Source organism: Momordica charantia (assembly GCF_013281855.1).
Source record: "Momordica charantia cultivar OHB3-1 chromosome 2 unlocalized genomic scaffold, Mcharantia_2.0 BLBB01000002.1, whole genome shotgun sequence".
In the NCBI taxonomy this organism is placed as follows: domain Eukaryota; kingdom Viridiplantae; phylum Streptophyta; class Magnoliopsida; order Cucurbitales; family Cucurbitaceae; genus Momordica; species Momordica charantia.
The window spans coordinates 17,275,637-17,303,082 of record NW_028275160.1 but is presented as its reverse complement, the minus strand read 5'-3'; the positions used below and the strand labels follow the sequence as shown (position 1 = coordinate 17,303,082).

The 27,446-nt window shown below is 36.3% G+C and overlaps 1 protein-coding gene and 1 long non-coding RNA gene across 3 annotated transcripts in view; one reads left to right on the top strand and one right to left on the bottom strand.

The window, feature by feature from the left end:
* Window positions 1-1,055: 1,055 nt before the first annotated feature.
* LOC111022003 (WAT1-related protein At5g64700) overlaps window positions 1,056-27,446 on the bottom strand; it is a 29,718-nt gene continuing 3,327 nt past the window's right edge. Inside the window, exons 4-7 of the mRNA XM_022299149.2 lie at window positions 18,309-18,552; window positions 17,773-17,931; window positions 1,629-1,780; window positions 1,056-1,447 (exon numbers count right to left, since the gene is read on the bottom strand). Of these exons, the coding sequence (XP_022154841.1) occupies window positions 1,270-1,447; window positions 1,629-1,780; window positions 17,773-17,931; window positions 18,309-18,552 (733 nt within the window). The 3' untranslated portion in view covers window positions 1,056-1,269. The remainder of the gene's footprint in view (window positions 1,448-1,628; window positions 1,781-17,772; window positions 17,932-18,308; window positions 18,553-27,446) is intronic.
* Window positions 4,401-27,446, top strand: LOC148212931 (uncharacterized). Of its 2 annotated transcripts, XR_015789314.1 has the most exons (4): window positions 4,401-9,028; window positions 9,634-13,331; window positions 20,099-20,246; window positions 27,223-27,446. It is a non-coding gene; the product is annotated as an uncharacterized LOC148212931 (long non-coding RNA). The 2 variants fall into 2 exon arrangements; XR_015789313.1 differs by having other exon boundaries at window positions 4,408-13,331.

Genomic DNA, 27,446 nt, shown 5'->3' with positions numbered 1-27,446 from the left:
ATGCATATATGCGATTTTATACACGAAAACAAATCATTGTTTCTAAAGGAAATATCACCTACCTCGTTGATGGAGAAAAAAATTTATTGAACCACAAACTAGGTTCAGATTCAATAATGTACAATATTCTTTTTGTTCTTCTGAGAGCTCAGTACAAAATGCACGGATGAAAAGAGTTTCCTAGGAATGGTTAGCTCAACAATAAATGTGTGCGGAAGTTAGGTGTTTTCATTAATTGAAAAATTTTCAATTTTTGGGCAGGACAATTACGTTTCACGGCCGTGAATTTAACGTAGGTCAAGCATGTTTCTCTCCCAAATCTCGCCCAACAACAATATTTTTCGCATTTTTCGCCCGTGAAAGTTCCAATCTCGCCCGAGAAATTAGTTTGGGAACGAAGGGTAGTTCGGTACATTTACTTCCACTGACACATCAGAAAAAACTGATGTTGGTCATTTAAAACAAATTTTGAGGAATGAGTTATTTGAGCAAATAATTTTTATAGGAAGGTTATTTGAGTCAATTTCCCATTTCTGCCGTTGGATTGTCTCTCTATCTGACTTCGTGGCTCTCATGCACTAACCCTCTCACATTTTATGTATTAAGATTATGCTAAAATACTCCTTTAATCCCTCTAACGTTTTGAGTTAAAAAAGTGTTGATTTGGGTCCTTACACTGAGTCCACCTTTAATAAGATAAGAGGATAAGAGATTGATGACCTGATATTTTTCTTAAAATTGAGCAAGATCCTAGGTGGCAATTTTAGTTGCAAAATAAGTCGAGTTCGGTCCTTTAGATTAAAATTCTAGTTTGTTCTTAATTCAAATATGATATTCATGGGTGCGTGGATTGCGTGAGGTTTCGATCGTACGAAAACCCACTATGAGTTGTAGGGATCTCGAAACATCAAATTAAAATAAAATTTTCAATTTTTATTGCTATTGTTGACAACGTACTTCATAAACCAAAGTTCACTTGCGTTTACATAAAATCCGTTAAACGAGTTATATTTTTAACACAATTTTAAGTTAAAAAAATTAGATCAACAAACTACTGGTGTATAATTTTTTCTCTTCTATTAGACAAATTTTATGTTTAATTATAAGACCTACCAATAAGGTATTATTTTAGAGGATCGTTGACAATTATTTCGTAAGATTTAGAGACTAAATTATTACAAGAGGAAACAAGTTTGTCACACTTCTAAGTGACAAGTACATTATTTTTCAAAGAAAAAGAAAACTCTTTAAACTTAAAAGTCTCAAAGTTCAAACATTTTTAACCAATGAAGATTGTGGATTATCATTAGAAAATGTACCACTTTCTTTCACTGGCAAACTGCATTCTTTGTCAACTTCTTTCAATCGTTCACTAACTTTTGGCTCTTTGCTCTTTCCCCACAGCACACTATAGAGTCCTCCAATCAATAATAGCCCTCCCAAACCACTACAAAAACCCATGAGCAAATAAATTTTATGAATTATCATATATATATAGTTTCATAAGTAAAAGAGAGAGTTTAGTCATTTTATAATGTTACCATGCATGTATATGTATAAATCACTATTTATGAATCATAATTTTAGTACGAAGAATAAAATAGTTTTCAAACAAGTATTCAAGTTACCTTCCGAGACCGATACTCTCGCCGAGAAGGAATGCAGAAGAAGGAGTTGTAATGACCATAATTATGGGTGTCCACATGGCTAAGAAAACGGGTCCTTTCTTCTTGATAACCCATGTTTGTATAGCATATGAAACACCCGTCGCCACTATTCCCTGCACCAAAATTGTACTTACCAATTACCGTTATGGTTGGTAAACTATTATTTTTGTTCTTAATGGTTTATGCTTGATTTCAATTTTGATCCTTATAATTTTAAAGATCTTTACGTTGGTCATTGCGATTTGGTTTAGTTTCTTGAAACTTCATCATTACTATAAATTGACAACTTTTTTTGGCGACACATTTTCTATATAGACATTAATTGATATTCACTTGTAAAGTATACGTGTGGACGATAAACAAGTTTAATATATCAGTGTTTAAACTGGGTAAAAATATAAAGAACAGATGACACGTAAATTATTTGAAACCCGATACATATATTCACCATAATATTGTTTAGCTAGTTTGATTTTCACACAATACCTCGTACTAAATGTCAATTCATCATCACCCGCGTAAAAAGAGAAAAAAAATTAAATGATTTCATCTTGTAACGAGGATTGAACTTTATATGAGATTTAAGAAAACAGTATAAAGTTAATTGATACTTTTCAAAAAGTTAGAATCAACCACAAATCAAAAGTATCAAAATGATAATTTAACCTAATAAATTATTTGCATACATTTGGATAACATAAGTTACCTAATCTTTTTAACATAATATTATGGGTAAAATATATTTTCGTTCCCTAAGTTTGAACATAAGTTTTTATTTGGTCCATAAGTGTAACGTCTCAAGCCCATAATTTGGACCAAGATTCGGGATTTGGATTTGGCACCTCTTTGCCCCGACATCCCCTGCGACCCGGCCGCATCATCGTTTAGTTCTGAACTATTTAAAACAGCGTAGACTATTCATATAGACCAACAAACAACTAGGAGGTCACCCAGCCGAAGATTCTTATGATTGAGTTACCGAAAACGAAGGTGCACCTTGTTAGTATAGGTAGTAACTATCATTTCTTTTAAGCCTTCTTAACCATACTTCTATGGTCTCAGGATCCTTCTCATTCGGATATGGTATTGGTTCATTCTGGTCGGGCGTTATAGTAAGTTTCAAAAAGTGATAGCTTGCTCCTCTATCTTTAGGAAATAGTTTTAAAAGGTCACTAGACTCAAACATTCTTTAATGAGTTAACAATTTTAGATGATATGTCAATATTAATGCCAACTCACCAATGTCATATCATCTAAAATAAATATATTAAAGAAAAAAATTTACTTGGTTTGGCTGGCCAAGTAACAAATCTCAACATTTGTTTTAGTTGAACGACACCTAGAGTTATAAATATGAACTTCCAATCTGTTGGTTAAGGATATATATGCCTTAAACAGTTCACTTACGTCTAGATTTGCATATTTGTTAAACTTAATAAAGAAGAGAGAATTTTTTTTTCTCGCACCTTTTCTGTATGTGATATTATGGTAACGGTTTAACTAGTATAACTATTACATTTTAACTGTCTTTGCCTACATAATGAACCACCCACCATATGGTTTGAAAAATATTTACACCCTTACAACAGACAATTAGGTCAACAGTTTATCAATATATATTTTTAGGTTAAATTACACATTTTGAATTTAAAGATAGTTTTGTGTTCATTTAGAATCAAACTTTAAGGGCTCGTTTGGTAACGATTCTGTTTCTGTTTCTTCATTTTTATTAAAGAAAAACGGAATCGTATAGCCCTAACACCCATGAATTCAAGAATGATCAAATAATTTCATATTTATGTATCGTAAGAAATTGGAAACAGAAACAAGAAACATGAAACTTGTTTTGATTGCTTTCAAAATTTCTATACAATTTTGAAAATGTTTCCAAAAAATGAGAAACAAGAAAGATATTTAGTTGCAAAATACTTAAGTTTCTTAATAAAATTTGGAAATGAGAACAAGAAATGGAAATGTTACCGAACCAACCCTAAAAAATCAATTATTCTTAAATTTCTTTTTTTCACAATCACTCCCCGGAACACACACTTATTAGTTACACAGTTAGGTAACTAATTATTTCTTGTATCTCAGCTATCGTTGGTCTATTAAAGACCATTAAACATAATGTTGCATCTGTGGATAACATTTGGGAATTTCTAATTCTCTTGCCTACTCTCACCACGGATCAATGCCAGGAGTTATTGCCTTTACTTCAGTCTCATATGACTACTGCCAAACTCAATACTGATACAGACCCTGGCACATCTCATGTAGCAGGTACTTGCTATATGTTATCCTTTGTATGTTCGTCTAATCGTTGCGTCATCGACTCAGGAGGGTCTGCACATGTCTCTTTTTCTCGAGAGTTTTTATTTCTCCACAAACGGTATCTGGAATGACTCTTTCTTTGCCTAATCATTCTCGCATAAATATGGAATTGATTGGTGATGTTCGTCTTAATTCCGACATAATCTTACATAATGTGATGTTTGTGCCATCTTTTCGGTTCAATCTACTTCCTGCAAGTTCTTGGCTTTAACAAAGTACTAGACGGCCATAGTCAATGGTGGATCTAGAACTTTTGTTGAGTGGGGCTTGAAGAAAAAATGTAGTTTAGACAATTAACCTTCAAATTGTCGACTTCTTTAAAATTCAAATTAAAAATTATATAAAATAAAAACAATCGAATATTGAAAATTTGATTATTTATAGAGAAGAAAAAATATATATCGATACAGTAATTTATTAGGAAAATATCTACAATGATAACGTATAAATTGAAAATAAAATTAAGTTTTAAAATTATCCGTAATAATTAAACCAAAAAGACAATAAATACATATGCATAAATTGAAAAGAATTTCTTTTAGGTTAAAAAATCAGGATTGTATCGGGTAGAAGTGATAAAAGAAAAATCTCACTTCTAGAAAATAATTGAGGGGAAGATTTAAAATGAAAAAAGTGCAGTAAAGGGAACTGAGCCCTGGGATGGTTAGGGGGTTGCAACGTGTGTACCACTGCACCAAAAGGATTTTTTATTAACCAAGCTATTTTATATATTATATAATACACAATATTTTAGATTTGAGGGGGGCTCCTAGGCCCACGTTGGATCCGCCCCTGGCCATGGTTAACTTCATTGATGGATGTCGTCTTGAGAAGGCGTATTGTTTGAGGACGATTGGCAAGCGTAATCTTTGGCAAGGCCTATATTCCGCTAGGCATGTTAGATTAGGTCATCTTTCGTCTGAGCATTTATGGTTTTGAAAAATACCTTGCATATTACTTCTCCTATGCCCAATACTGATACTTTTTTTTATTTGTCCACCGGCTAAATCAAAAACAGTTGTCATTTCGTTCACATAATCACATTGCTAGCTTTTCTTTTGATCTTATTCATATGGGACACGTATCAGTCCCATACACATATTGGTTATCGATACTTTCTTGTGATGATTTTTCTCGTTATACTTGGATATTTTTTATGCATCAAAAGTCCAATACTTTGGTCATTGTTCCATGTTTCTTTCAGCTCATAGACGCTTAGATTGGGAAACTTATTAGTTGTTTTTGGTCTGATAATGCCCCTAGTCATTTTTCACTTGATTATTTTACTCCAAGGTAATTATTCATCACTTTTGACGTCCTGAGCAAAATTCTGTTATTAAAAAAAAGCATCAACACTAATTTAATTTTTATGTGTTGGGTTCTTATTAGTTTTTGGCTGCTGTTGCTTAGGTTAGTTTCAAGGATATTGTTCCTACTTTCCGCAAGTCCTGCAGATCGTTTTATAGGCCTTCATATTTCAGATATTGTCATCATGGCCTCAATACTTCTGCTATTTTCACACTTGATCCTTATCGGCATTATCCGTTACAAAAGTACTTCTCTTATAAGAACCTATATTCTAATTTTTGTAATTTTGTACTAAATGTATCTTCTCACTATGAGCATCGTGTTTATCATTAAGCTGTACCTTTCTCCCATTAGCGAGATGCCGTGAGTATTGAGTTGCAAGCAGTGGAGGTTAACAAAACTTAGTCTCTGGTACCTCTGCCTCGTGGAAAAACTCCATTAGTTGTAAATGGATATAAAAATTAAACCATAACTTTGATGGCTTAGAGGTACAAGACAAGGTTAAGTGCAAAGGGTTATATATACTCAAAAAGAAGGCATTGACTACCTTGAGATTTTTTCTCCTATTGCTAAGATAGTTACTATCAAGGTCTTATTGACAAGTTTTGTTTCGTTCAATTGGAGTGTTATGCAACTGAATCTGAATAATGCATTTTTACGTAGAAAATGTGTTTGAAGAGGTTTATATGGTCTTGCCTCTAGGTTATAACATGGTGTTGTTCCGGGATAAACTTGTTGTCCTCATTAGTGTATTTACATTCTTAAAAAAAGCTTTTAGACAATGGTTTGACGTGTTTTCTCAAGTTTTATTGCACCTTGGTTTTCATCAGTCAAAGTCTGATTATTCTTTGTTTACAATGAAGACGAGTGATACTTTTGTTGCTCTTCTTGTATATGTTGATGATATAATTCTTAATGAAGCTTCTTCTTCTGTTATTGAGCATTTGAAGATTCTTCTTACTGGTGTATTTCAATTGAAGGATTTGGATTCTTTGAGATATTTAATAGGCTTAGAGTTAGGTCGATCTTTCTTTGGTATTTCTCTTTCTAAAAAATGTTATACTCTTTAATTACTTCAAGATTCGGGTTTCTTACCATCCAAGATGTCCTCATTGCCCATTGATCATGATGTAAAATTGCATGCTAGATGATATTTTGTTAGAAGATCCTACACTTTGAAGATGTCTTTATCGGATGTCTTTGTGTCTTATCATATCTCGCGCTGACATAGTTTTGCCATTTACAAACTTGGTCAATTTGTTGCCAAGCCATGACACCCCGTCTTATGGCAGCTCGTCATCTTCTTTTAGTCTTGCCCAAGGTATATTTTTGCATTGTTCTTTGTCTTTTTAGTTGCGTGGCTTTGCTGATGTTGACTAGGCTTCTTGTCTAGCCACAGGAAAATCTACCATGGTTTTTGTATATTTCTAGGTATTTTTTGGTGTCTTGGAAAGAAATAGATTACCATTTCTCACTCTTCTATTGAAGCCGAATATAGAGCTCTTTGAGCTGTCACAAGTGAAATTGCTTGGCTTACTTATCTTTTTGATAATTTACAAATTCCTTTTCACCCTCTTGCTGATTTCTCATGTAACAAGCAGGCAGATACGTACTGAAACCAATTCGACTTTTTATGAGCGAACAAAACATATCAAACTTGACTGTCAAATTGTTTCTGGTATGATTAAGCTCTTACCAGTTCATTACACACTACAACTTTTATTGATCTTTTTACGAAGGATATTAATTTGTCTTCCTTTTCTATTGTCTTACTCAGGATGACCGTTCTGGATCTTTATTCACCATCTCGAGGGAGAGTATTAGACTGTATTATTATTATTATTATTATTATTACTGAGTTAGTTACATAGTTTCTAACGAACTCTTTCTTGTATCTCATGTATCATTGATCTATTTAAAGACAATGAGAATTACACAATATTAATTTACTCTCTTGTATATAATAACATGTCCCTGTGCAATCTTGTGCGCATAGTAAAACTACAAATTGTGTTCTAAATGGAGACGAAATATTAAAACGGTCTAGAGGAGGAAATGAAGAGAATCTTGAATTTCGAATCCTGTTTTTGTGTTTCAAGCAAGCACAATAGCGGATGCCTGTGTCTTATCTAGAACAAGGAAAATAATGTTCATGTGCAATCGTACTCCTTGGGGAATATTCATGCTTATGATATAATGTATATGTGGCTATACGTGATATATTAAAATAGAAAAAGAATTAGATCTTCTAAAAGAGGATGTTGCTGTCTATTTGAAATAGAGGTCACTGGAAGACTTGCTTAAATGGGGAGATTTACAACACTAAATGGTTATGCAGTAATGCTAGTTGACAAAGGAAAACAAATGTCATTGTCATGTTTAAAAGTATCTAGAAGAGAAGTAAGATATCAAAATGATCGATTTTGAGTATTTGTATGACATTTTCTCTACTTATAATCCGCTAGTGGAGGAGATCCGTAAAATCCTCAATTGCATTCACTCAAATTAAGTAGTGACGAGAATAAAGGATTGGCAAAGTAGTTCACCGATGAAGATGTAATAGATGTCTTTACGATAATGCACTCTTCAAATGCACTATTTGGGATCAGATTAATGGGGTTGTAGCCATAGGATACTTTTGGCGACGAAAAACAAATGTCGTTGCCAAAAGTACTACCTATGGCGACGAAATTTCAATTCGTTGCCAAAAGTTTTGACTAACTAGAAATTTTGTAGTCAAAACTTTTGGCGACAAATTGCAATTTCGTCGCCAAAAGTTCTGACTAATTAGATATATTTCATTTAAAACTTATGGCGACATTTCCCAATTTCGTCACCAGAAGATACTTTTGGCGACAAAATCTAAATTTTGTTGCCAAAAGTTTCAGAAAAGAGTGGGAATTTCACAGCCCTATTTTTTCACTAAAGTTAAGGCGATGAAACTTGAGGTTTTCCCAACGAATTAATTCGTCGCCATAGGTTTTACAGGTTAGGATTTCCTTTTCCTAAATAGGAAAATATTTTCTTATCCTAATAGGCAAGGGTTTTGTTTTGTTCTTCTTCTTGATAGCTCTAGCTACTATTTACATCCTTGTATAAACTCGTTAAAAGATAAGTAAGAATTATTTTATTTTTCTTATTAATTAACATGGTGTCAGAGCCTTGTGGCTTTTTCGATTGGCCTTCATTGCCGATCAATTTCGATTTACAATCATTGTTGATAAGTTTTCTGCTGTTTTTTGGGTTCAATAGATTTTATTTTTTCCTTGACTTTTTTTCCGTTCGTAGTCTCCGCCTATTTAGATCCATCTCGCTCGCCGCCGCCGTGTTGCTACTGCGTCGCCGCCGCTATTATACCGCCGACGCCAAGCTCACACCGCCTCGAAATATCGTGGAAGATCGTCGCAACCGTTCTGTTTCAAGGATTCGACGCGCTAGTTGTCGTCGAATTAACCATCGTCCGTCACCACCGCCGCCATCGTCAGTCGTTGCCGCCACCATCTGTCGCTGTTGTCAGACTCCAGATGTACCATTCATGGTTGCAAGTTTCTGAAGTTTGTGTGGCTGCTGTGTTTTTTAGGGTTTCAAAATAAAGAAGAAGCATCGTTGGTCCGATTCAGGGTTTCTCGGTTCGGTTCGGTTTTCTGGTTTGGTTCGACTATTTTTGGTCCGGTTCTTTCCTGGTTCAGTTCAACCTTTTACGGGCTAGTTTATTTTTCCAGGTTGTTTCGCCCTTTTATTTATTTGGTTCAACTTGGTTCAGCCCGGTTAAGCTTTATTTCAGTTTGGTTCAGTGCATCCCGTCTTGGTTCAAACCGGTTTAAGTGCTGTTGTTTATTATTTCCTTCGTTATTGTGGGTCTTCATTTATTTAAAGTTGGAAATTAGTCTCTTTATCAGCATCAATGTCACAATCTACCAAAATTATTAAAGAATTGGACAAATATGAGATAAAAAAAAATAAAGAGCATTTTAGAAACTCTCAATAATGCTCCTAGTCAAGGTACAGATTCGGTAACTTCGACAGGCACAACTTTTAAACCTAAACATGGTACCTGAATTATTGATTCTGGTGCAACTGACCATATGACCAATGTAGCTATCATTTTATCTCTTATAGTCTTTGTCCAAGCAACAAGAAAATTTCTACGGCAGATGGTACCTTATTAACAGTGGCTGGACAAGGGAACATCAAGATAAATTCAAATATTACTTTAAAGGATGTGCTTCATATACCACGTTTAACTGTTGACTTGATCTCAGTAAAAAATTTGATCAAAGATTTAGGATGCAGAGTAACATTTTCTAATTCTTGTTGTATTTTGCAGGACCAGAACAATGGAAAGACGATTGGACTCGCTAAAGAAAAAAATGGACTTTGTTATCTTGAGGAAGGTCAGCATAGTGTTCCACTCTCTCTCACTTCACAAACTCATCATATTTCAAGTAAGCTCTCGTTGCACCATTATAGACTAGGACATCCCTCATTTAGAACTATTAAAATTATGTTTCTTGATTTGTTCCAAAATATTCCTCCAAAGTCAATTCAATGCGATGTTTGTGAATTTGCTAAACACAAATTGTCAAGAAATCTAGTGATGTTGAACTAGACAATTTTAGTTCCAGAACTAAACACAAATTTTCTTGACAAATCTATATTTCATTAATAAAAGAGGGGCAAATCATTTCTCTCTTATTCATAGTGATGTTTGGGGCCCTTCTAATGTGCCAAACATTTTCAAATTTCGTTGGTTTATTGTGTTCATTGATGACTGTACTCGAGCTTCATGGGGTTATCTTTTGAAACAAAAATCTGATGTTGGGTCTGTCATTCAAATATTCTTTAATATGATAAAAATCAATTTGGAATCCAACCCGTGGTTTCGTTCTGATAATGCTCGAGATTACTTCAATCAAATCTTAACATCCTTCTTTCAAGAACATGGAATCATCCATGAGTCATCTTGTGTGGAAACACCCCAACAAAATGGGGTGGCAGAGAGAAAAGTTGGTCACGTCCTTTCCGTAACTCGTGCCCTTCTGTTTTCAAAAAAATGTTCCTAAATCTTTCTGGGGGAAGCTGTGCTAACAACCACTTACTTAATCAATCGTTTATCCTCTGCTAGTTTATACTAGAAAACTCCTATGAATATCCTATCAAATTTTTATCCTAATTTTCAAACAAAAAATAACTTGATTCCTCGAGTATTTGGTTGTGTAGCCTTTGTCCATATTCATAGTTATCAAAGAAAGTAAGCTTGATCCACGTGCACTCAAATGTATTTTTGTTGGATACTCGAATACCCAAAAGGGATATAAGTGTTATCATCCTCCTTCTAAAAAGTACTTCATCTTTGTCGATGTTACCTTTTATGAAGACATCAGCTTCTTTACCTTGCCTTATCTTCAGGGGAAGGAAATATTGTTGGAAGATAAGGTTGATTTACCCATCCCTAACATCACCTTTCCTTCACACCCTTTACCATCACCAGTATTGAACCCATCACCAATACTAAACCCCACTGAAATTTACGCCAGTCAATCTTCCTCATCTTTACCACAACACATAGACACCTCACCAGGGCCATCAAACCCTCCTGCTATTGTACCATTACAAGTTTATTCAAGAAGGAACACTGAGCAAGTCCAAAAGTCTGAACATATATCTGGAACTAAAATTGTCAAGAAAAGATTCAATGATGAACTAGACATTACAATATCTGTTAATAATGAATGAAATATAGATTTGCCTATCGCCTTGAGGAAAGGAAAACGAACTTGCACTCAGTATCCATTGTCACACTATGTATCCTATGACAAACTCTCAAGTCAGTATTTTGTTGTTAACCTTACTCAGGTAAATATTCCAAAAACATATAAGGATGTTGTACAATATGAATAATGGAGACAAGCAATGAATCTTGAAATGCAGTAGGTTGTCGATGGGTATATACTATGAAGTACAAAGCAGATGGAACACTTGAGAGGTATAAAGCACGATTGGTTGCTACAGGGTATACTCAAACGTATTGGTCGATTAACTTGAAACATTTGCACCTGTTGCCAAGATGAACATAATACGAATACTTCTATCTCTTGTTGTCAATCATAGATGGGACATGTTACAATATGACATTAAAAATACTTTTCTGCATGGCGATCTAGACGACGAAATTTATATGGAAATTCTACCTGGGTATGTGACTGCAGGAAAAAAGGTGTGTAAACTAAAAAAAGCATTGTATGGACTAAATCAATCTTCTAGGGCGTGGTTTGGAAGATTTTCTCAGGTTATGAAGAAGATAGGCTACAAACAAAGTTAAGGAGATCATACTTTATTCATAAAGCATTCTGCTGCAGGGGGAGTGACAGCACTAATTGTTTATGTAGATGATATTATCGTCACTGGTAATGATAATAAAGAACGAGATAATTTGAGAAATTGTTTGATCCATGAGTTTGAAGTTAAAGAAGTTGGAAAGCTGAAATATTTCCTTGGTATAGAAGTCGCATATTCTAAACAGAGCATATTTTTGTCATAACAGAAGTATGTGATAGACCTACTTTCAGAAACTGGAAAGCTTGGTAACAGACCAATGGGAACACCGATTGATCCAAACCATAAATTATGTGCAGCCGAAAAGAGTCCTCCAGTAAATAAAGAAACTTACCAGAGGTTAGTAGGAAAATTAATATATCTATCTCATACAAGACCAGATATTGCGTATGCTGTGGGTGTGGTAAGTCAATTTATGTATAGTCCAAAAGAAGTTCACCTTCAAGCAGTATACCGGATACTTCACTATTTGAATAACTCCATTGGGAGAGGATTATTGTTTAAAAAAGGAGAGAAACTTAATCTAGAAGTTTATGCTGATGCAGATTATGCAGGATCGATAGACAATAAGAAATCAACTTTTGGTTATTGTACTTTTTTAGGTGGAAACTTAGTAACATGGAGAAGTAAGAAGCAAAATTTAGTTGCAAGATCCAGTTCAAAAGCAGAATTTAGAGCAATGACATTGGGTATCTGCGAATTATTTTTAATAAAGATTATTTTAGAAGATTTGAAAATTTAATGGAAAGGGCCCATGAAACTTTACTGTGATAATAAATATGCCATTAGTATTGCACATAATCCAGTTCAACATAATAGAACCAAGCATGTGGAAGTTGATACACATTTTATAAAAGAAAAACTAGACAGTAGCCTCAGATGTACTCCATTTGTGCCAACAAATAATCAAATAGCAGATATCCTTGTGAAATGATTGAACAACAACTTTGAGCATTTGGTTAACAAGCTGGAAATTTAGAATATTCAATTCACTAGCATAAGGGGGAGTGCTAAATTATATTTGTTATCTTTTAATTTCCTATTGTGTTTATAGGTTAGGGTTTCCTTGTTCTAAATAGGAAAATATTTTCTTATCCTAATAGGCAAAGAGTTTTGTTTTGTTCTGCTTCTTGATAGCTCTAGCTACTATTTATATCCTTGTATAAACTCTTTAAAAGATAAGTAAGAATTATTTTATTTTTCTTATTAATTAACAGTTACAATTTAACCTAACCCTTTTCCTTTCCCTTTTATTTCTGTATTTTTTTCCATTTCTCTCTCCCTACCTTCATCGTTGCTCCTTCCTCCTTCTTCCTCCCTCCACTCGTCACCCATTTCCTCCCCCCCCCCCCCCCATCCATCTCCTTTCGTCCTTCCAAACATGAGGTGTTTTCTCTTTGTCGTGCTCGTCTGTTGTCGCCATTATTCATTGCCACTTTTTAATTTCTTCTGAGGTATGAACCTTACTTTTCTTGTCGCTAATTTTATCTTTTTTAAGTAATATGAGCATCTCGAGCTATATTTTTTATTTCTTCCTTCTTCTTCATCCAAACCTTGAAATAACCTAAATCTTCCACATTCTTCTACATTTCGAATTGAATAAATTTTCGAGAATGGAAGACTTCTCTATTTTTTGCAGGCAATTGACATATCGTGCAAGGGAAGTGCCTCATCACTATCCATTGCAAGGTAATGCCTCTATTTATTCTATTATAATCTCATTTCTATTTTCTGATTCAAATCTGTATTTAATTATGAAGTTTTTTATAATCGTTACCTCTCTTTCGTGTTGCTATTGATGTGTTTGCACCTTATCCTCTTTTCCGTGCGACTCATGCCAATAAATTTTTTGGTTTTAATTACTAAAGCACTATTTTAGCTTCTTTGGTTCATTTTCGTACTTTAGAACTAGTTTAGCTAAGTTTTTGTGATATTTAGAATGAGTCAGTGGGAGTTGAAGTGATGAGATTGTTGGGTTTGTAATGTTATTGCAAAAAAAGTTTCACATTGGCTAGGGAAGGGAATGATGATAGGTATATAAGAGAGGACAATTATCTCCATTTGGATGAGGCCTTTTGGGTGAAACCAAAAGCAAAGCCGTGAGGACTATGCCCAAAGCGGACAATATAATACATTGTAGAGATACATGGGGTAATCGAGGTACCATTGTCCTTAACAAGTGGTATCAGAGTCATGGTCTAAAACCTAGCTGTGTTGGTGAATCCTCGAGTACCGAACAAAGAAGTGGTGAACCTCGGAAGGTGTGGCAATGGTGTAATCTGTGGGTGTGGTCTATCAAGGTGTGCTTGGAGTCTTGGATAAGAGCAAGCTCTCGTTCAGGTCCGAGAGTAGACGGGTGAGTGACTACTTGAGGGAGGCTCGGGTGGTACTTTGTTCGAGGGGAGGATTGTTGGGTTTGTAAGATGATTGCAAACAATACCCATGATCCTCCCCTCCCCTCAAATAGTCACTCATTTGTCTACTCTCGGATATGAAACGAGAGTTTTGCTTTTATACAAGGCTTCCGCCATACCTTGATAGAGCACACCCATGAATTACACCATAACTACACCTTCTAAGGCTCACAACTTCTTTGTTCAACACCCAAGGTTTCACCGACATAGCTAGGTTTTTAGACCGTGGCTCTGATACCACTTTTTGACGACAATGGTACCCCCAATACCCTAGTATCTCCACTGTGGCATGATATTGTCCGCTTTGGACATAGCCCTCACGACTTTGCTTTTGGTTTCACCCAAAAGGCCTCATACCAATGGAGATAATTGTCCTCTCTTATATACCCATGATTACCTCCTTCCCTAGTCAATGTGAGACTTTGTTTGCAATCACCTTACAAACCCAACAGCTCAGGGGTGAGCTATTTGATGAGAGCTCATCCTTGAAGTTGATGTGAGCTATATGGTGGGAGATCGTCATTTAGGTTAATGAGAGCTCATACATGCAATTGAGGTGAGCTATTTGATGAGAGCTCATCCGTGAGATTGGGATGACCTGTCTTGTGATAGCTCATCATTATGGTTGATGCGAGATATGTGATGTGAACGCTCTCCAATGAGAGCTTAGCCTTTGAGCTAATAAGCTCATGCCTAAGTTCGAGTGAGCTATGTGATTGAGCTCTCTCTCGGGAGAGCTCATCATTCGAGTTGATGAAAGTTCATCATTGATGTTGATGGAAGCTCATCCATGAAGTCAATGTGAACTGTATGATGTGAGCTCATCATTGAGGTCGAGCTGAGCTATCTGATAGGTCATCCTTGAGGTCGAGATGACCTATCTTGTCAAAGCTCAACTTTTTTAGTTGATGTAAGCTCGTGCCTCAAGAAGTGATTTATCTTGTGGGACTCACCATTGTGGCAGAGGTTATTTATTTGATAGATCATCCAGGTTTGAGGTCGAGATGGGCTTTCTCTTCGTGAATTCCTTAACGCAAACTGGAGCTATGTAATGGAAGTTCTTCTTTGGGTGAGATGACCTATCTCATAGGAGCTCATCATTTTAGACCTAAATGAGTTGTTTGATGGCATTTCACTTTAGCTAGAATGAAATATCTAATAGACGCTTTTCCTTAAAGCGACGGTGAGCTATCTAATGGAAGCTCTTCCTCTAGACGACGGTGAGCTGAACTACACGCTCTCCTTTGAAGTGACAATGAGCTATCTAACAGAAGCTTTTCCTATTGATGGTGATGATCTCAGATGAAAAGTTCTCTCTTTAAGCAAGAATAAGCTAACTTACAAAAGCTCTTTCTTTTGATGGTGATGAGGTCAGATGGAAGCTTTCCCTTTAAGCAGGGATGAGCTATCGGAAGGAAATTCTTCCTCTTGATGGTGATAAGCTCAAGCTCTCCTTTTAGGTAGGGATGAGCTATCTGATGGAAGCTCGTCCATTGGTTATGGAAGACCTATCTAGCGAAAACTTTTGCTTTAAATAATGATCAGCTCAAATTACAGCTTTTCCGTTAGGTGGGGATGAGCTATCTACCTTAAGCTTTTTCTGGAGGCAAAGATGACCTATCTCGTGAGATCTCACCTTTTGAGTCGATGGAAGTTCATCCTTGAGGTTTAGGTGAGCAACGTGAGCTCGTCCTTGAAGCCAAGAGGATCTCTCTCATGAGACGTCGTCCTTTGAGTCAATGGAAGCTCATCATCGTTTTAGTTGAGGTGAGTTCTTCATCGATGATAAGGTCTTCCTTTTGAGAAAGTACTCATCGTTGAGGGAAATGTCTTCAACAAGGAGAAGGTCATCCTCGATTATAAAGTTTTCCTCCTGGAGTAGGCCTCCCTTGATAGAAAGTCGTCTTCGACAGGAAGGTCTTCTTCGAAGGGAAAGGTCATCCCGATGGTAAGGTCTTCCTCCTAGAGTAGGTTTTACTTGAGGGGAAGGTCATCCTTGATAATAAGGTTGTACTCCAACAAAGATCTTGATTAAGAAAATCTTTTGGTAGTAGAAGATCTTGAGAGCTTTGAAGATCTTCCTGACTTCTAGAAATACAAGAACTTTGAGAAACTATACGAGTCATAACTTGGTTTGGTAGGAATGACTTCAAATTTTCGATTCCCACAAATGGTGCCAAATATTGAGGTTGTTTTCTTCCAAGATTCGAAGATTGACATGAGCTTCACTCTAGCGAGTTGCCACAGAACGATCTGGATGAGGGAAGTCTACAAAAGGAGGAAAAAAATACGAAGCTCAAGTTAGTATGAGTTCGAGATGAATAGTTCAGCTTCAGGATAGAATGGCATACCTTATTGAGTGGAGTGATGATGCACTTATAGGAGATGACTAGGTAGTTACCCATCCCATCAACTATAGGACTGTTCCTAGGTTTTTAAACCACTCTATACTGTTCTACAAGATCGTCGAACATTACAACTCAGGGGCCTGAATTCATTGATAGATGAGCTTAATAGCTCGACGTAGGGAATCGACAGTAGGTTAGCTTAGGAGCTCAACAGTAGATGAGCTTAGTAGTTCGGCCGTAAATGAGCTTAGGATATCGACGGTAGATGAGCGTAGTAGCTCGACGGTAGATGAGCTTAGGAGCTCGGCTATATTTCACCACATGATAGGTTATATTTTTACCCCCAACAGAAACTTTATGTCCTAAAAGATCTAGCTATCGGTTTTGTCTCGTAAAAAGAAAATGAGAGATCTTTTTTTGGTAAGAACCAAAAACCTATGTCTAATTGCAAGTTCTTCGGATCTACTAGTGAAAACTAAACTTCAAATATTGTTCTTAAATATTATGATTATCGAAGTCAACATGCGCATCTTGACAACTCTCACACGGGACAGACGACAATACTTTACAATTTAGGGTGGTTGAAAAATAATACGATTTTATCGTAAGTAGGTGGTCACTATAGAATTCAAACCCTTGCTCCCAAAGCCATGAATCCATTCTCCAAACTTCATTGCATTTGTAACTTCCTTCGGATCATTGATAAATTAGGAATGTTTTAGGATTGTGCAAGTTCTTCAATGACACAATTTAAATTCTAGGGCTTATTCTGTAACTTAAGATAATTTTAACCAAGTCTAATTAGACTCTCAGATTCATTTATTAAAATCTTAAATACTACTTAGTTCCAAGAAGAGCCTTAAATGCTCCTGTGCTCTAGAGACTTAGCAATATGGTCATTGACTTTGAGGTCAAACATTGACTTTGAGGCTTTCAAACTCCATTGGCAAATTCTCAAATCTGACTTTGCTACTCAAATATTGTATGACTAAGTCACTTGTTTAAGTTTTAGTGCTTGGCTCAAACCCTCTATATTACCTCACATCAAGGCGTTTTCCTACTCCAAAATATGCATTTTTGCTCTTAAATATGCTAATTTGCTATTATCCTTTCTCTTTTCAACATCAACCACCTAACTTGTTTGTTGGAGTGTTTTAGCAAATACCAAATTGGTATTAGTTAAAATTTTTAAGATTCCACTATTTTTATATGATTATGCATGTTCCGAATCAAAATGATTGGTAGTAGAATTTTAACATCTCATATAGATTATTGCAATCACGACATTTAATCTCTATATATGAGATCTATTTTCAATAGTCAAGGAAGAAAAGAGAGACATAAAAGAAAGAGTTTGGCAAGACTTACACAATATGCTACTGTAAGAAGTCTAACATCCCAACCCAATTTCCATTGGTCAAGGTTTCTCTCCATTGCAATGGCAATAATGAAGGACTGAAATGAGCTTACGAGACATTGAAGACTAGTGAATAGAAGTGTTGAAGGATAACTTTCGTATACAAAGGCCTGTTTTCAACAAAAACAAACAGAAAAAGAGAAACATTCTTAAGCCAAATCTTGAATGCTAAACAAAATAGTTTCAAAAAATTTGTTTTTATTTTTAGAATTTTGCTAGGATTAAAAGATGTTTATAAAGGAGGTGAAAAAAAAAATTAAAAACCAAAAACAGGATGGACAAACCACTATTCAACCCAAAAACTTGAGCTCATGGATTAGTGATTTAGAACATGATCTCCCACTCTGATACCATCTTAAAGATAAATAAATCACCACTCTACCTAAAAACTTAAACTCATGAATTGAGATATCTCAACAATAAAATAGTTATCAACCAAGGCTTAAAAGGAAGCAAATTTTGGGAGAGAATTCAAGATAATTATTACCTGAAGAACAAGTGACAATGCCCATAAGACGTTAAAACCTAGCATGAAGAAGCAACCCTTAATCCAATTGTTTTGATGAAGTGGATATTGATGATGATTGTGGATATGAAAGAGGTGATGATTGTTAAAGAATGTGAGTTGAGGGCCTTTGTAGAATGCCAACATCACTACACCACCCACACAAATAACTATTCCTCCAACTTTTGCTACTCCTGCCATTGACTTTAACCTCAATACCTCCACCCTGCCATAGATTATTTTCTTAATTAGTACACTAATCAAGCCTCTTAAAATAGTAGATTTGAATGAGATAAGATATGATAATACAAAGATTACAAAATGAACCAAAAAAAAATTAGACTAGTTGTCGACTTGATCAACATAGCTATAAAATGATATGATATTGGTCGTTTTTTGTAGTTTTGTAAGTCAAAGTCTTCTATTATTGTTTATGTATATAATTACTTTGAAAAAAATTATAAGGTTAATTTCTTACCGAGTATGGTTAATTATGTATTGTTATATGAATCATTCAAGGAGTACAATTCACACGTTAAAAGGAGTTCGTTCCACTCACTTTAAGTAAAGAGAAATTTTAGATTAAATCCGAATTATATGAAAGGAAGTCAGGTTGTATAGTTGAACTCAATTTTGATTAAAGGAACTCAAATGAAACTCAAGCTTAATATCTTGTATGGAAATATTTAATTTGGATAAAAAGTTCAAGTCAATCTCACACTGCAAATATTTTAATCAATTTCAAGTTTAACATCAATCAAACTCAACTCCAACAACTATCTTCTATGGAAATCTCAATATTCCTTCATCTCGATGGGAGTCAAACAACATTTTTATTAAGTGATCATCCATCAGAAGAATATGTTATATGGACAATCAAGGAGAAAAGGCAAAAAATCCGTAACACATAATCCGAATCAAACAACAACGAACTGCTCACATCTTGAAGGAGGTACTAAGTATGCTTGAAAACACTAACGCGTCACATTAAATATGGAAATCTCTGGAAGAACAGCTGCTCGCTCTCACCAAAGAAACAAAGCTTCATCTTAATGAAGCACTACTCAGATTATAGTGAATGGGATGTCTCATCCTTGATTATTTCATGAAACAGTTCAAGAGTTTTTGTGATGAGTTGAACAGCTTTGAAGAAACCTATAGACGAGACAAGAAAGGTCTTTCATTTGATAAGGGGCTTGGGAAACAAATACAAGGATTTCAGGGTGGCTATGCTGTGAAATCCACTTTTCCCACTTATAATTAATTTGCAGCTGCATTGAAGAACAATGAGCTCAAACTTATATTCGAAACTGCAGAAGAAGAAAAATCAAATACTACTAATCAATGTCAAGTCTTCCATGCTCAAAAAGGAAACTTTAGAGGGGAGGAAGGAGCTACAACTCAAAGGAAAGAGGTAAATATCAAGGAAGGAATCCTATATTAAATAAATCACATCCCCAAGCCAATCACCACAAAGTAACTTCCTGAAAAAAGGAGCCCAACAGTACAACACAATAACTCAAATATCAAACAATCAAGTGTGCAATGCCAAATAAATTGGAAATTTTATCACTCCATACGTCAATGTTGGAAGAGATTTGATCATCCTTACCAAGCTAAAGAACTACCAAAGGCCAGGGCTGCTTTATCAATGGCTGTAGCAAATCCAATTTTGTATACAGATTTTTGTGCATCAACACATATATTAAGTAATTCTGATAAACTCTCTTGTGTTAAACCATATAATCGAACTAAACAATTATATATAACAGATAGTAAAGGCTTAGACGTCTCTCACGCTGGAAGCTTCATGAGAGTATCCGAGACATGGAGCGAGTCGTTGCTAGGCTTGCCTTGGACTACAGACTGCCCTAATCAGTGGGGTCAAGTTTCGCATGCCAATTAAGCATTTTCTTCTTTGTAAGTAGCTCTTAGAAAATGAATAGTGTTTTATGACCATTCTATTGTTGTCTCGACTTCTTTTGTCCAACTTATTTTGTTCCATCATTTTTTGTTTTCATTAGGGAGTTAGACTTACCTTAACTGGCTTTATCGTTACCTTTTGCAAGAGTTGGACGAGGTCAAACTTTGTTTCATTGAGTACCCACGCTCGGTTCTGACTTTGGGGTTGTCCCGTGGGTTATGGTCGATGTTTTGGGGTCGAGCTTGACTCTCTAGCCAAGGCTTTTCTTTTTAGTTTTTAGCTTTTGGGGTTGCCCTCGTCAATACATGGTTAGATCTTTTTTCCTTCGGGCTGTAGGGTTATTTCAAGAATATTAGGCAGACGTGACCGCACCCAGCTTAGGGGCCTACCTTCTATTTTTTGTCCCCGAGGCTCCGATTAAAGGTGAGAGGCCTTGATCATGGGCTCTTTTTATCGCATTGGGATGGGGCTTTTTATGTATGAACAACCATGGATATTAGCCTTACTCTTTTACGTTTCCAGTTAACTTCTCTTCTTTTTTTTCCTTGGCCCGAGGTTGTCCCTAGAGCCAATGGCAAGGGTGGCCTTCCTTGGTCGACTGAAGTGCTTGTTCCTCCGACCTTTACCCTAGCAAAGGCTTTGGGTGGGCACAAACGTTTTCAATCGTGGGTTCTACGTTTCTCCTGCAGCTTATGGGTTTGAAAGTTTTCCTCTGGGCTATTTATTAAGTAGGTCTCACTCAGTCTTGCGAGGGGAGGCCCACCTCTCCAGCTTATAGTGGAGGAGGGTGTCTCAACTAAGAGCTCTCCCTTTTTATTTTGTCGTTGCACCATTTGGATTTTCACTCTTAGGCTTCTTTGGTCGGTTTACTTTCCTGCCATTTCTCTTTTATCCTCTGACCGCATTTGAGTGGAGTAATCTTTGATTATTTGCTCAAATGTTCAATGCAAATTTAAGAGAAGGAAAAGTTACAACCTAGTTCAAGGGAGTTTCATACATTTAGTGTTGTGAAAAAAAAATGATAATGCATTTACTTATTAAGGACAACGGTATCTAGAGTACCCCACGTATCTCCACAATGGTAACAATGGTATGATATTGTCCGCTTTGGGCATAACCCTCACAGCTTTGCTTTTGGTTTCACCCAAAAGGCCTTATTCCAATGGAGATAATTGTCCTCTCTTATATACCCATGATCATTCTCTTCCCTAGTCAATGTGGGACTTTGTTTGCAATCACCTTACAAACCCAACATTTAGTGCGCGTCCTTACCTTTTTCACTAGGACTATGCTTGCAGGTGCTCATGTTCCAAAGGTGGGAGAGTTATCTCCTTTCTAACTTTATGAGCGTATACGTGTCTTGGTAAACAACTTTATTCACTAGGTAGGGACCCTCCAAAGTTTTGCCTATCGCTCTGTTGGCTATCTCCTTAGTGTTTTGCATGACCTTTCAAACATGAGGTCGTCCACCCTGAAGGATATCTGATTCACTTGGTATTATAGTACCAGGCGATCCTTATTGTCTACTCAGCAACCCTAAGGTCTGCCGTTTCTCTGAATTCCTCTAGGAGGTATAAGTTTAGCCTGTGGATCTCATTGTTACCTCTCGTGTCAAAAGTTCTTCCCTCTAGATTTGGGGAGGCCAAATTCAACGTGGACCACCACGTTAGCATCAAAGGTTGGAGAGAACCAAGTATTCCGTGTTGAGATACTTGCAGTCATTCGATATGCCCACGACACACTCGACAGCTCTTCTGTCCATGCCCCTTTTTAGCCTTTCAGCTTTGCTTTGAACTTATTTTTTTTTTATTAATTTTGTTAACGGCATCGACTTTGTCGTTGGCTTGGGGGTGAGTGGACGGTGAGCTATGGTGCCTCATCCCTAGGTTTGAGTAGAATGCCTTAAATTTGGCGTCGTCAAATTTCAACATGTTGTTAGATACCAAGGTGTAGGGTATGCAGAACCAACACACTATGTTTCTCCACACAAAGTTTGTTATCTTTTGCACATTGATCATCGCTAAGGGTTCTGATTCTTTTCCTACTTGGTGTAAGAGTTGACTGCCACTGCACATAATTGGTTCGCTCTTTGCCTTGCGGTTGGGTTCCAATCGAGTCGAAGCTCCACTACATGACGGTCAAGAGCTGGCTGTGCTTATTAGCAATCTGAGTAGTTTCATTGGGATGTACGGTGGCAACTTTGTGGTAGTGATCACACCTTCAGGTGAATAGTTTGCATATTCATGTAGGGTACGCCAATAATGCCCCTGTCTAATCACTTTCATTGGGATGGAGCAGACACTCAAATGGTTGTCGCATACTCTCTCATGGAACTGCCTCATGACATAGACGATATTATTGGGAGCGTAACACGAGCGAGTAGCTATGGCGACATAGCCTTCCTTTGTAGAATTATAATGTGCAACTAGCATCTAGAGACGTCGGGCTTTCAAGAGGTCGTCAGGGAGATCCTTATCCCATAAGAAACGACTTATGGGACCCATCAAGGTGCACGTGACTTCCTCGCTTTGTTCAGATCCACGACCTCTAGTTCGGAAACTTTCGATCAAGCAAGGATTTTGATGTTCACAGCACAAGACAGGTCTGTTTCATAAGCGGCAACGAGGCGTGCTAGTGCATCTACATTGAAGTTTCATGATCATTTGATCTACTTAATTTCCCACTTCTAAAAAAACTAAGTAGGCTTTTCACATTTTCTAGGTTGTTCGCCATTATATTTTGCTTTACCTGGTGCTCATCTAGTACTTGGTTGACCACAGTTGAGAGTTGCTTAGTATCGACACATATCGAATGCCAATTTTAATGGTGACCCTTAGAAACGTCTTTAACAAGTCATATTCAGCTTCATTGTTTGATGTCCAAAAGGAGAATCACATAGTGTATTCAAAGCGCTCGTGGCCGGTTACCTGAGTAGGAGACCGACCCCACATCCTTTCTCGTTGGACGATTGTCAACAAATAGGGTCCAAGGAAGGTGTCAATGATGTTCATATTTGATCGTCCCCTTACACATCATTTCAACAATGAAGTCTACTACTGCTTGTCCCTTCATGACAGTGCTTAATCAAAACTCTACATTGTACTCACTAATCTCTATCATGCACTTCATCAATCTCCTAGATGCTTCAAGCTTCTACAGTATCTATTTCAAAGGAAAACTCATTAGAATGATTACCTTGTGTGCTATTAAGTAGTGTTGCAATCTCCGTGTTAAAGGGACAAGCACAAGTACTAACTTCTCTACTTAAGGGTGCCACATCTTAACGTCAATCATCACTTTGCTGGTGTATTATATGGAAGCCTTACGGCCGCCGTCATCCTTGACAAGTGCTTAGCTGACAGTTGTGCTTGACGTTGCTAGGTCGAATAAAGCTTGTTGCCAAAAGTTAGTTTGGACAAAAGTGACGCTGCTGTGAGACGTTCCTTTAGCTTAGTGAAGTCAATCTCGTAGCCATCCATCTAATTGTACTTCGTGCCTTTCCCAATGATCTTGAAGAAAGGGAGGCACTTGTCGGTAGCCAGGGATATGAAGTAGTTCAGGGCAGTAATTTTGCCATTAAAAATCAGTAGTTGTTTTAAGTTCTTTGGTGATTCCATTTTTAGAGCCGCTCATATCTTGTCTTAGTTTGATTTTATGTCATGCTAGTGAACTGTGAATTTGAGGAACTTCTTCGAGGTGACACCAAAGATGAACTTGTTAAGGTTCAACTTTATATTGTACTTTCTCAATACGTTAAAGGTCAGCGAGGTCTGCCTCATAGTGGGTAGCTTTCCTGCTTTTCACGAGCATGTCAAAACGTACACCTCCGTGATGTAGGCTAACATCCTACTATTCATTCTTTGATAAGTGGCACCAGCGTTCTTCAGATCAATAGACATTATCTTGTAGTAGTATAGCCCCTTATCTGTTATAATGGAGGTGTGCTATTTGTTCGAGATGTGTATTTGGATCTAGTTGTAGCCAGAATATGTATCCATGACTTCAGTATTTCATGGCCGACCGTCGCATCAAATATTTGGTCTATTCGATGGAGGCAAAAGTTGTCCTTAGGGCAGACCCTGTTTAGACTTTTGTAGTCGATGCATACCCCTCATTTGTTGTTGGCCTTTTTTATAAGGACGACGTTAAAAGAGCCACTGCAGGTAATGCACGTCGCATATGAAGTCAACTTTTAGAAGTTGCTCGACTTCTGTTGCGATGGCTGCGCTGTGTTTAGTGTCCATAAACGGCGGCTTATGCTTCACAGGTTTATACTCGGGTCGACGTTAAGTCTGTGTACCATGATTTTTTGGTTGATTCCCAACATATCCTCATGTGACCACGCGTAAACATCTGCGTTATTTCTTAGCAATTTTATGTGGCTTTCCCTCTTGTCGGACCCCAACTTCATCCCAAGGCTGACTTTCTTTTCTTCCATCAGAAAGGCGACAAGCTCTAGGTTTTCGATGGGGGAACCTTGCTAGTTCTCTTCCCTTCGAGCTCATGGTTCTTCTGAGGGTGGCACCTCTACGGGTGTGAATCTTTATGGGGTCGTCTTTTTGACATCGCTGGTATCTCACTCATGGGTCATCCCTAATCACAAACGTTGGAAGGGGATAAAGTCGCTCAACTATCAACTTGTTCTCATAGATGGCACCAATTGTTGCTGTTCATTTCTGGGTGAGTTCCACATAGGTGCCACATATTCTATCAAATTCACTATGATGTTTAAGTTAGAACTCAAGTGGAGAGGAATGAGCATGGAGCATAAAGAATAAAAGGGCAGTAATTTAAAGGACGGGAATCTGCTAGAGGATGTGTTTTGATTTCTCATAAAGAGTTGTGTCGGGGAATGCGATTTACCTCTATTAAGGTATCTCTTTTCCTTATGTATCGAGAGTGATGAAGAGTTATAATGGGATGTCTCATGCCAAAGGTCCAGCAAGGACCATCGACATCCTTTATTTCCCACGGTTTCGCATAAAGGGGGCTGGACAACAACCTGGGTGATCCTCTGAGGAAGATAGTAGTTTGGGTACAGGGTGTGAACACCCTGCCTGCTGGCTGTCCCCTGTACAAGGTCATTAGCACTCGACCCTATTCCCAGTGTGCTCAAATCTCCTTCGTTGTGCTCAACCATGCCGATCATGTTGGTTTCTTTACCTAACTGTTGTGGCTCAGTTGGCTTTTTGACGCGAGACACTTCGATTTTACCAAATAACAATACATATCTAAAAATAATATTCATACGTAAAGCAAAGAATATATATCTTTTTAATTATAAAAATTCCCGTCTCCCAATACGTGTAAACTCATCTACTTTTTTTTTCCAACAACGTATTGGCTGAAGATTTTAACTCTCCTCATTTGGTCTCTCACACTTTCTTGATCTCTTCACTTTTGTATTTTATTTTACTGTTTTGAGCTTACTTCGTTTATTTAACGGTTGATAATTAGAGAATGAGAACATCAATTGGATGACAACGAGTTATGTTATTTATTCATTATTCCAGATGTGTTAGTTTTAACTGGGTTTGAGTTGTGCATAACTATTCCATATGGATGAATTTGTAGGTTTCTAGTGAGATATGTCCACTTCATATTACAAATTTATCGACCAAAGCATAGAACATAGTGCAATTGGTTCAAACATCACTTACCTCGCTAAAGGCTGAACTTTGGAGTATCGAACCCCTCCCAACCCTCTTAAACTTAAACAAAAAAAAATAATAATAATAATAAAAAAGAGCCCTATATTTTAACATCGCATCACATTTCATTAATATGCTTTCCCATTTTCTTAAGTAGAAAGATTTATTTAGAAAAAGGATTTCTATTTTGATGGGATAAGGTATATCTCATTTTTAATACAACAACACGTGGAAGTAGGATCCATTATAAAATAAAAAAAATAAAAAAACATGTAGGAGTGAGAATTCAAACCTAGGATTTTTTAGTCACTTAGTCCGAGGAGAGTTTGTTTTTTAAAAAAAAAAATTAATTAAGCAGTTATTCTTTAGTAATCACCCCTATAAAAGCTAAAGTGGCAGTTGCAATACTGGATGCTCTTCAAAACGTCCTTTCATTAAATTTGAATGAGCCTTTTTTTCTTTTTATAATGAAAAGTTGTAAAACATACAAATATAAGAGTATATAGGAGTGGACATTAAGAACGTAATTTTAAAACAAAGATAATTAGATAAGTAATAAAAATAAAAATAAAAAAGAGGAAACTACATGGTAAAATTACATTTTATTGTAATAAAATTTAAAATTATTGTAATCACTCAAAAGTACCTTTTTCACTAATATAAAAGGTGCCAAGTATAATTTTGATGCAAATATTGAGAATAAGAAAAGTGCACCTGAGGACTCGTTTGGTAACGTTTCAGTTTCTTCTTTTATAATAAAGAAAAATATAATTGCATGACCTCCAACACCCATCAATTCAAGAATGACGAAATAATTTTTTCTATTTATCTTTAAACAAATTATTGTTATTAAGAATTTGTTTTTTGTTCCAAAATTTATGTACAATCTTGAGAATGTTTCTAGAAATTGAGAAATTATAAACATAAAAAAAGTTTACAAATACTTAGATTTTTTAATAAAACTGTTAACGACAAACAAGAAACGGAAATGTTACCAAATGAGCTTAAGTTTCCGTTTAATACTTAAAAAAACAAAAAATAATAATAGTAATAAGAAAAATGGTAAAAAAAACCAATGAACTCATGATGTAATTTGTAGTTTGAATAAAAGTGATGTCTGAGAATAATATATATAATAATAAAAAGTGGGTTTAGGAGATATATACAATATTATTGCTGTCTACTTTTTCAACTTTATTTTATGGAATTAAATGCTGTAATGTGTTGTCATTTTAATGTATGTTGTCATTTTAATGTATGTTGTCATCCCTCCTATACTTTCAAGAAAATGTTTCAACTTTGAATTTTTTTTTTTTTTAAGGATAGAAACGGGGCTAAGCCCAGAAAGTACAAGATGATATGATCGGGTATGGAGGCCCCTGCAATGTCTGTCAACACTAGATGATGGATGCCTCGATCCTCATGGGTACCCAATCTGGTCGATCCGAAAATTTTTGGTTTGACTGGAGATAGGAGTCAAATCGGGATCCTAATCGAGATTCTCGATGGAGATGGGATGGGGGAGGTCCACCGCCCCGTTTAATA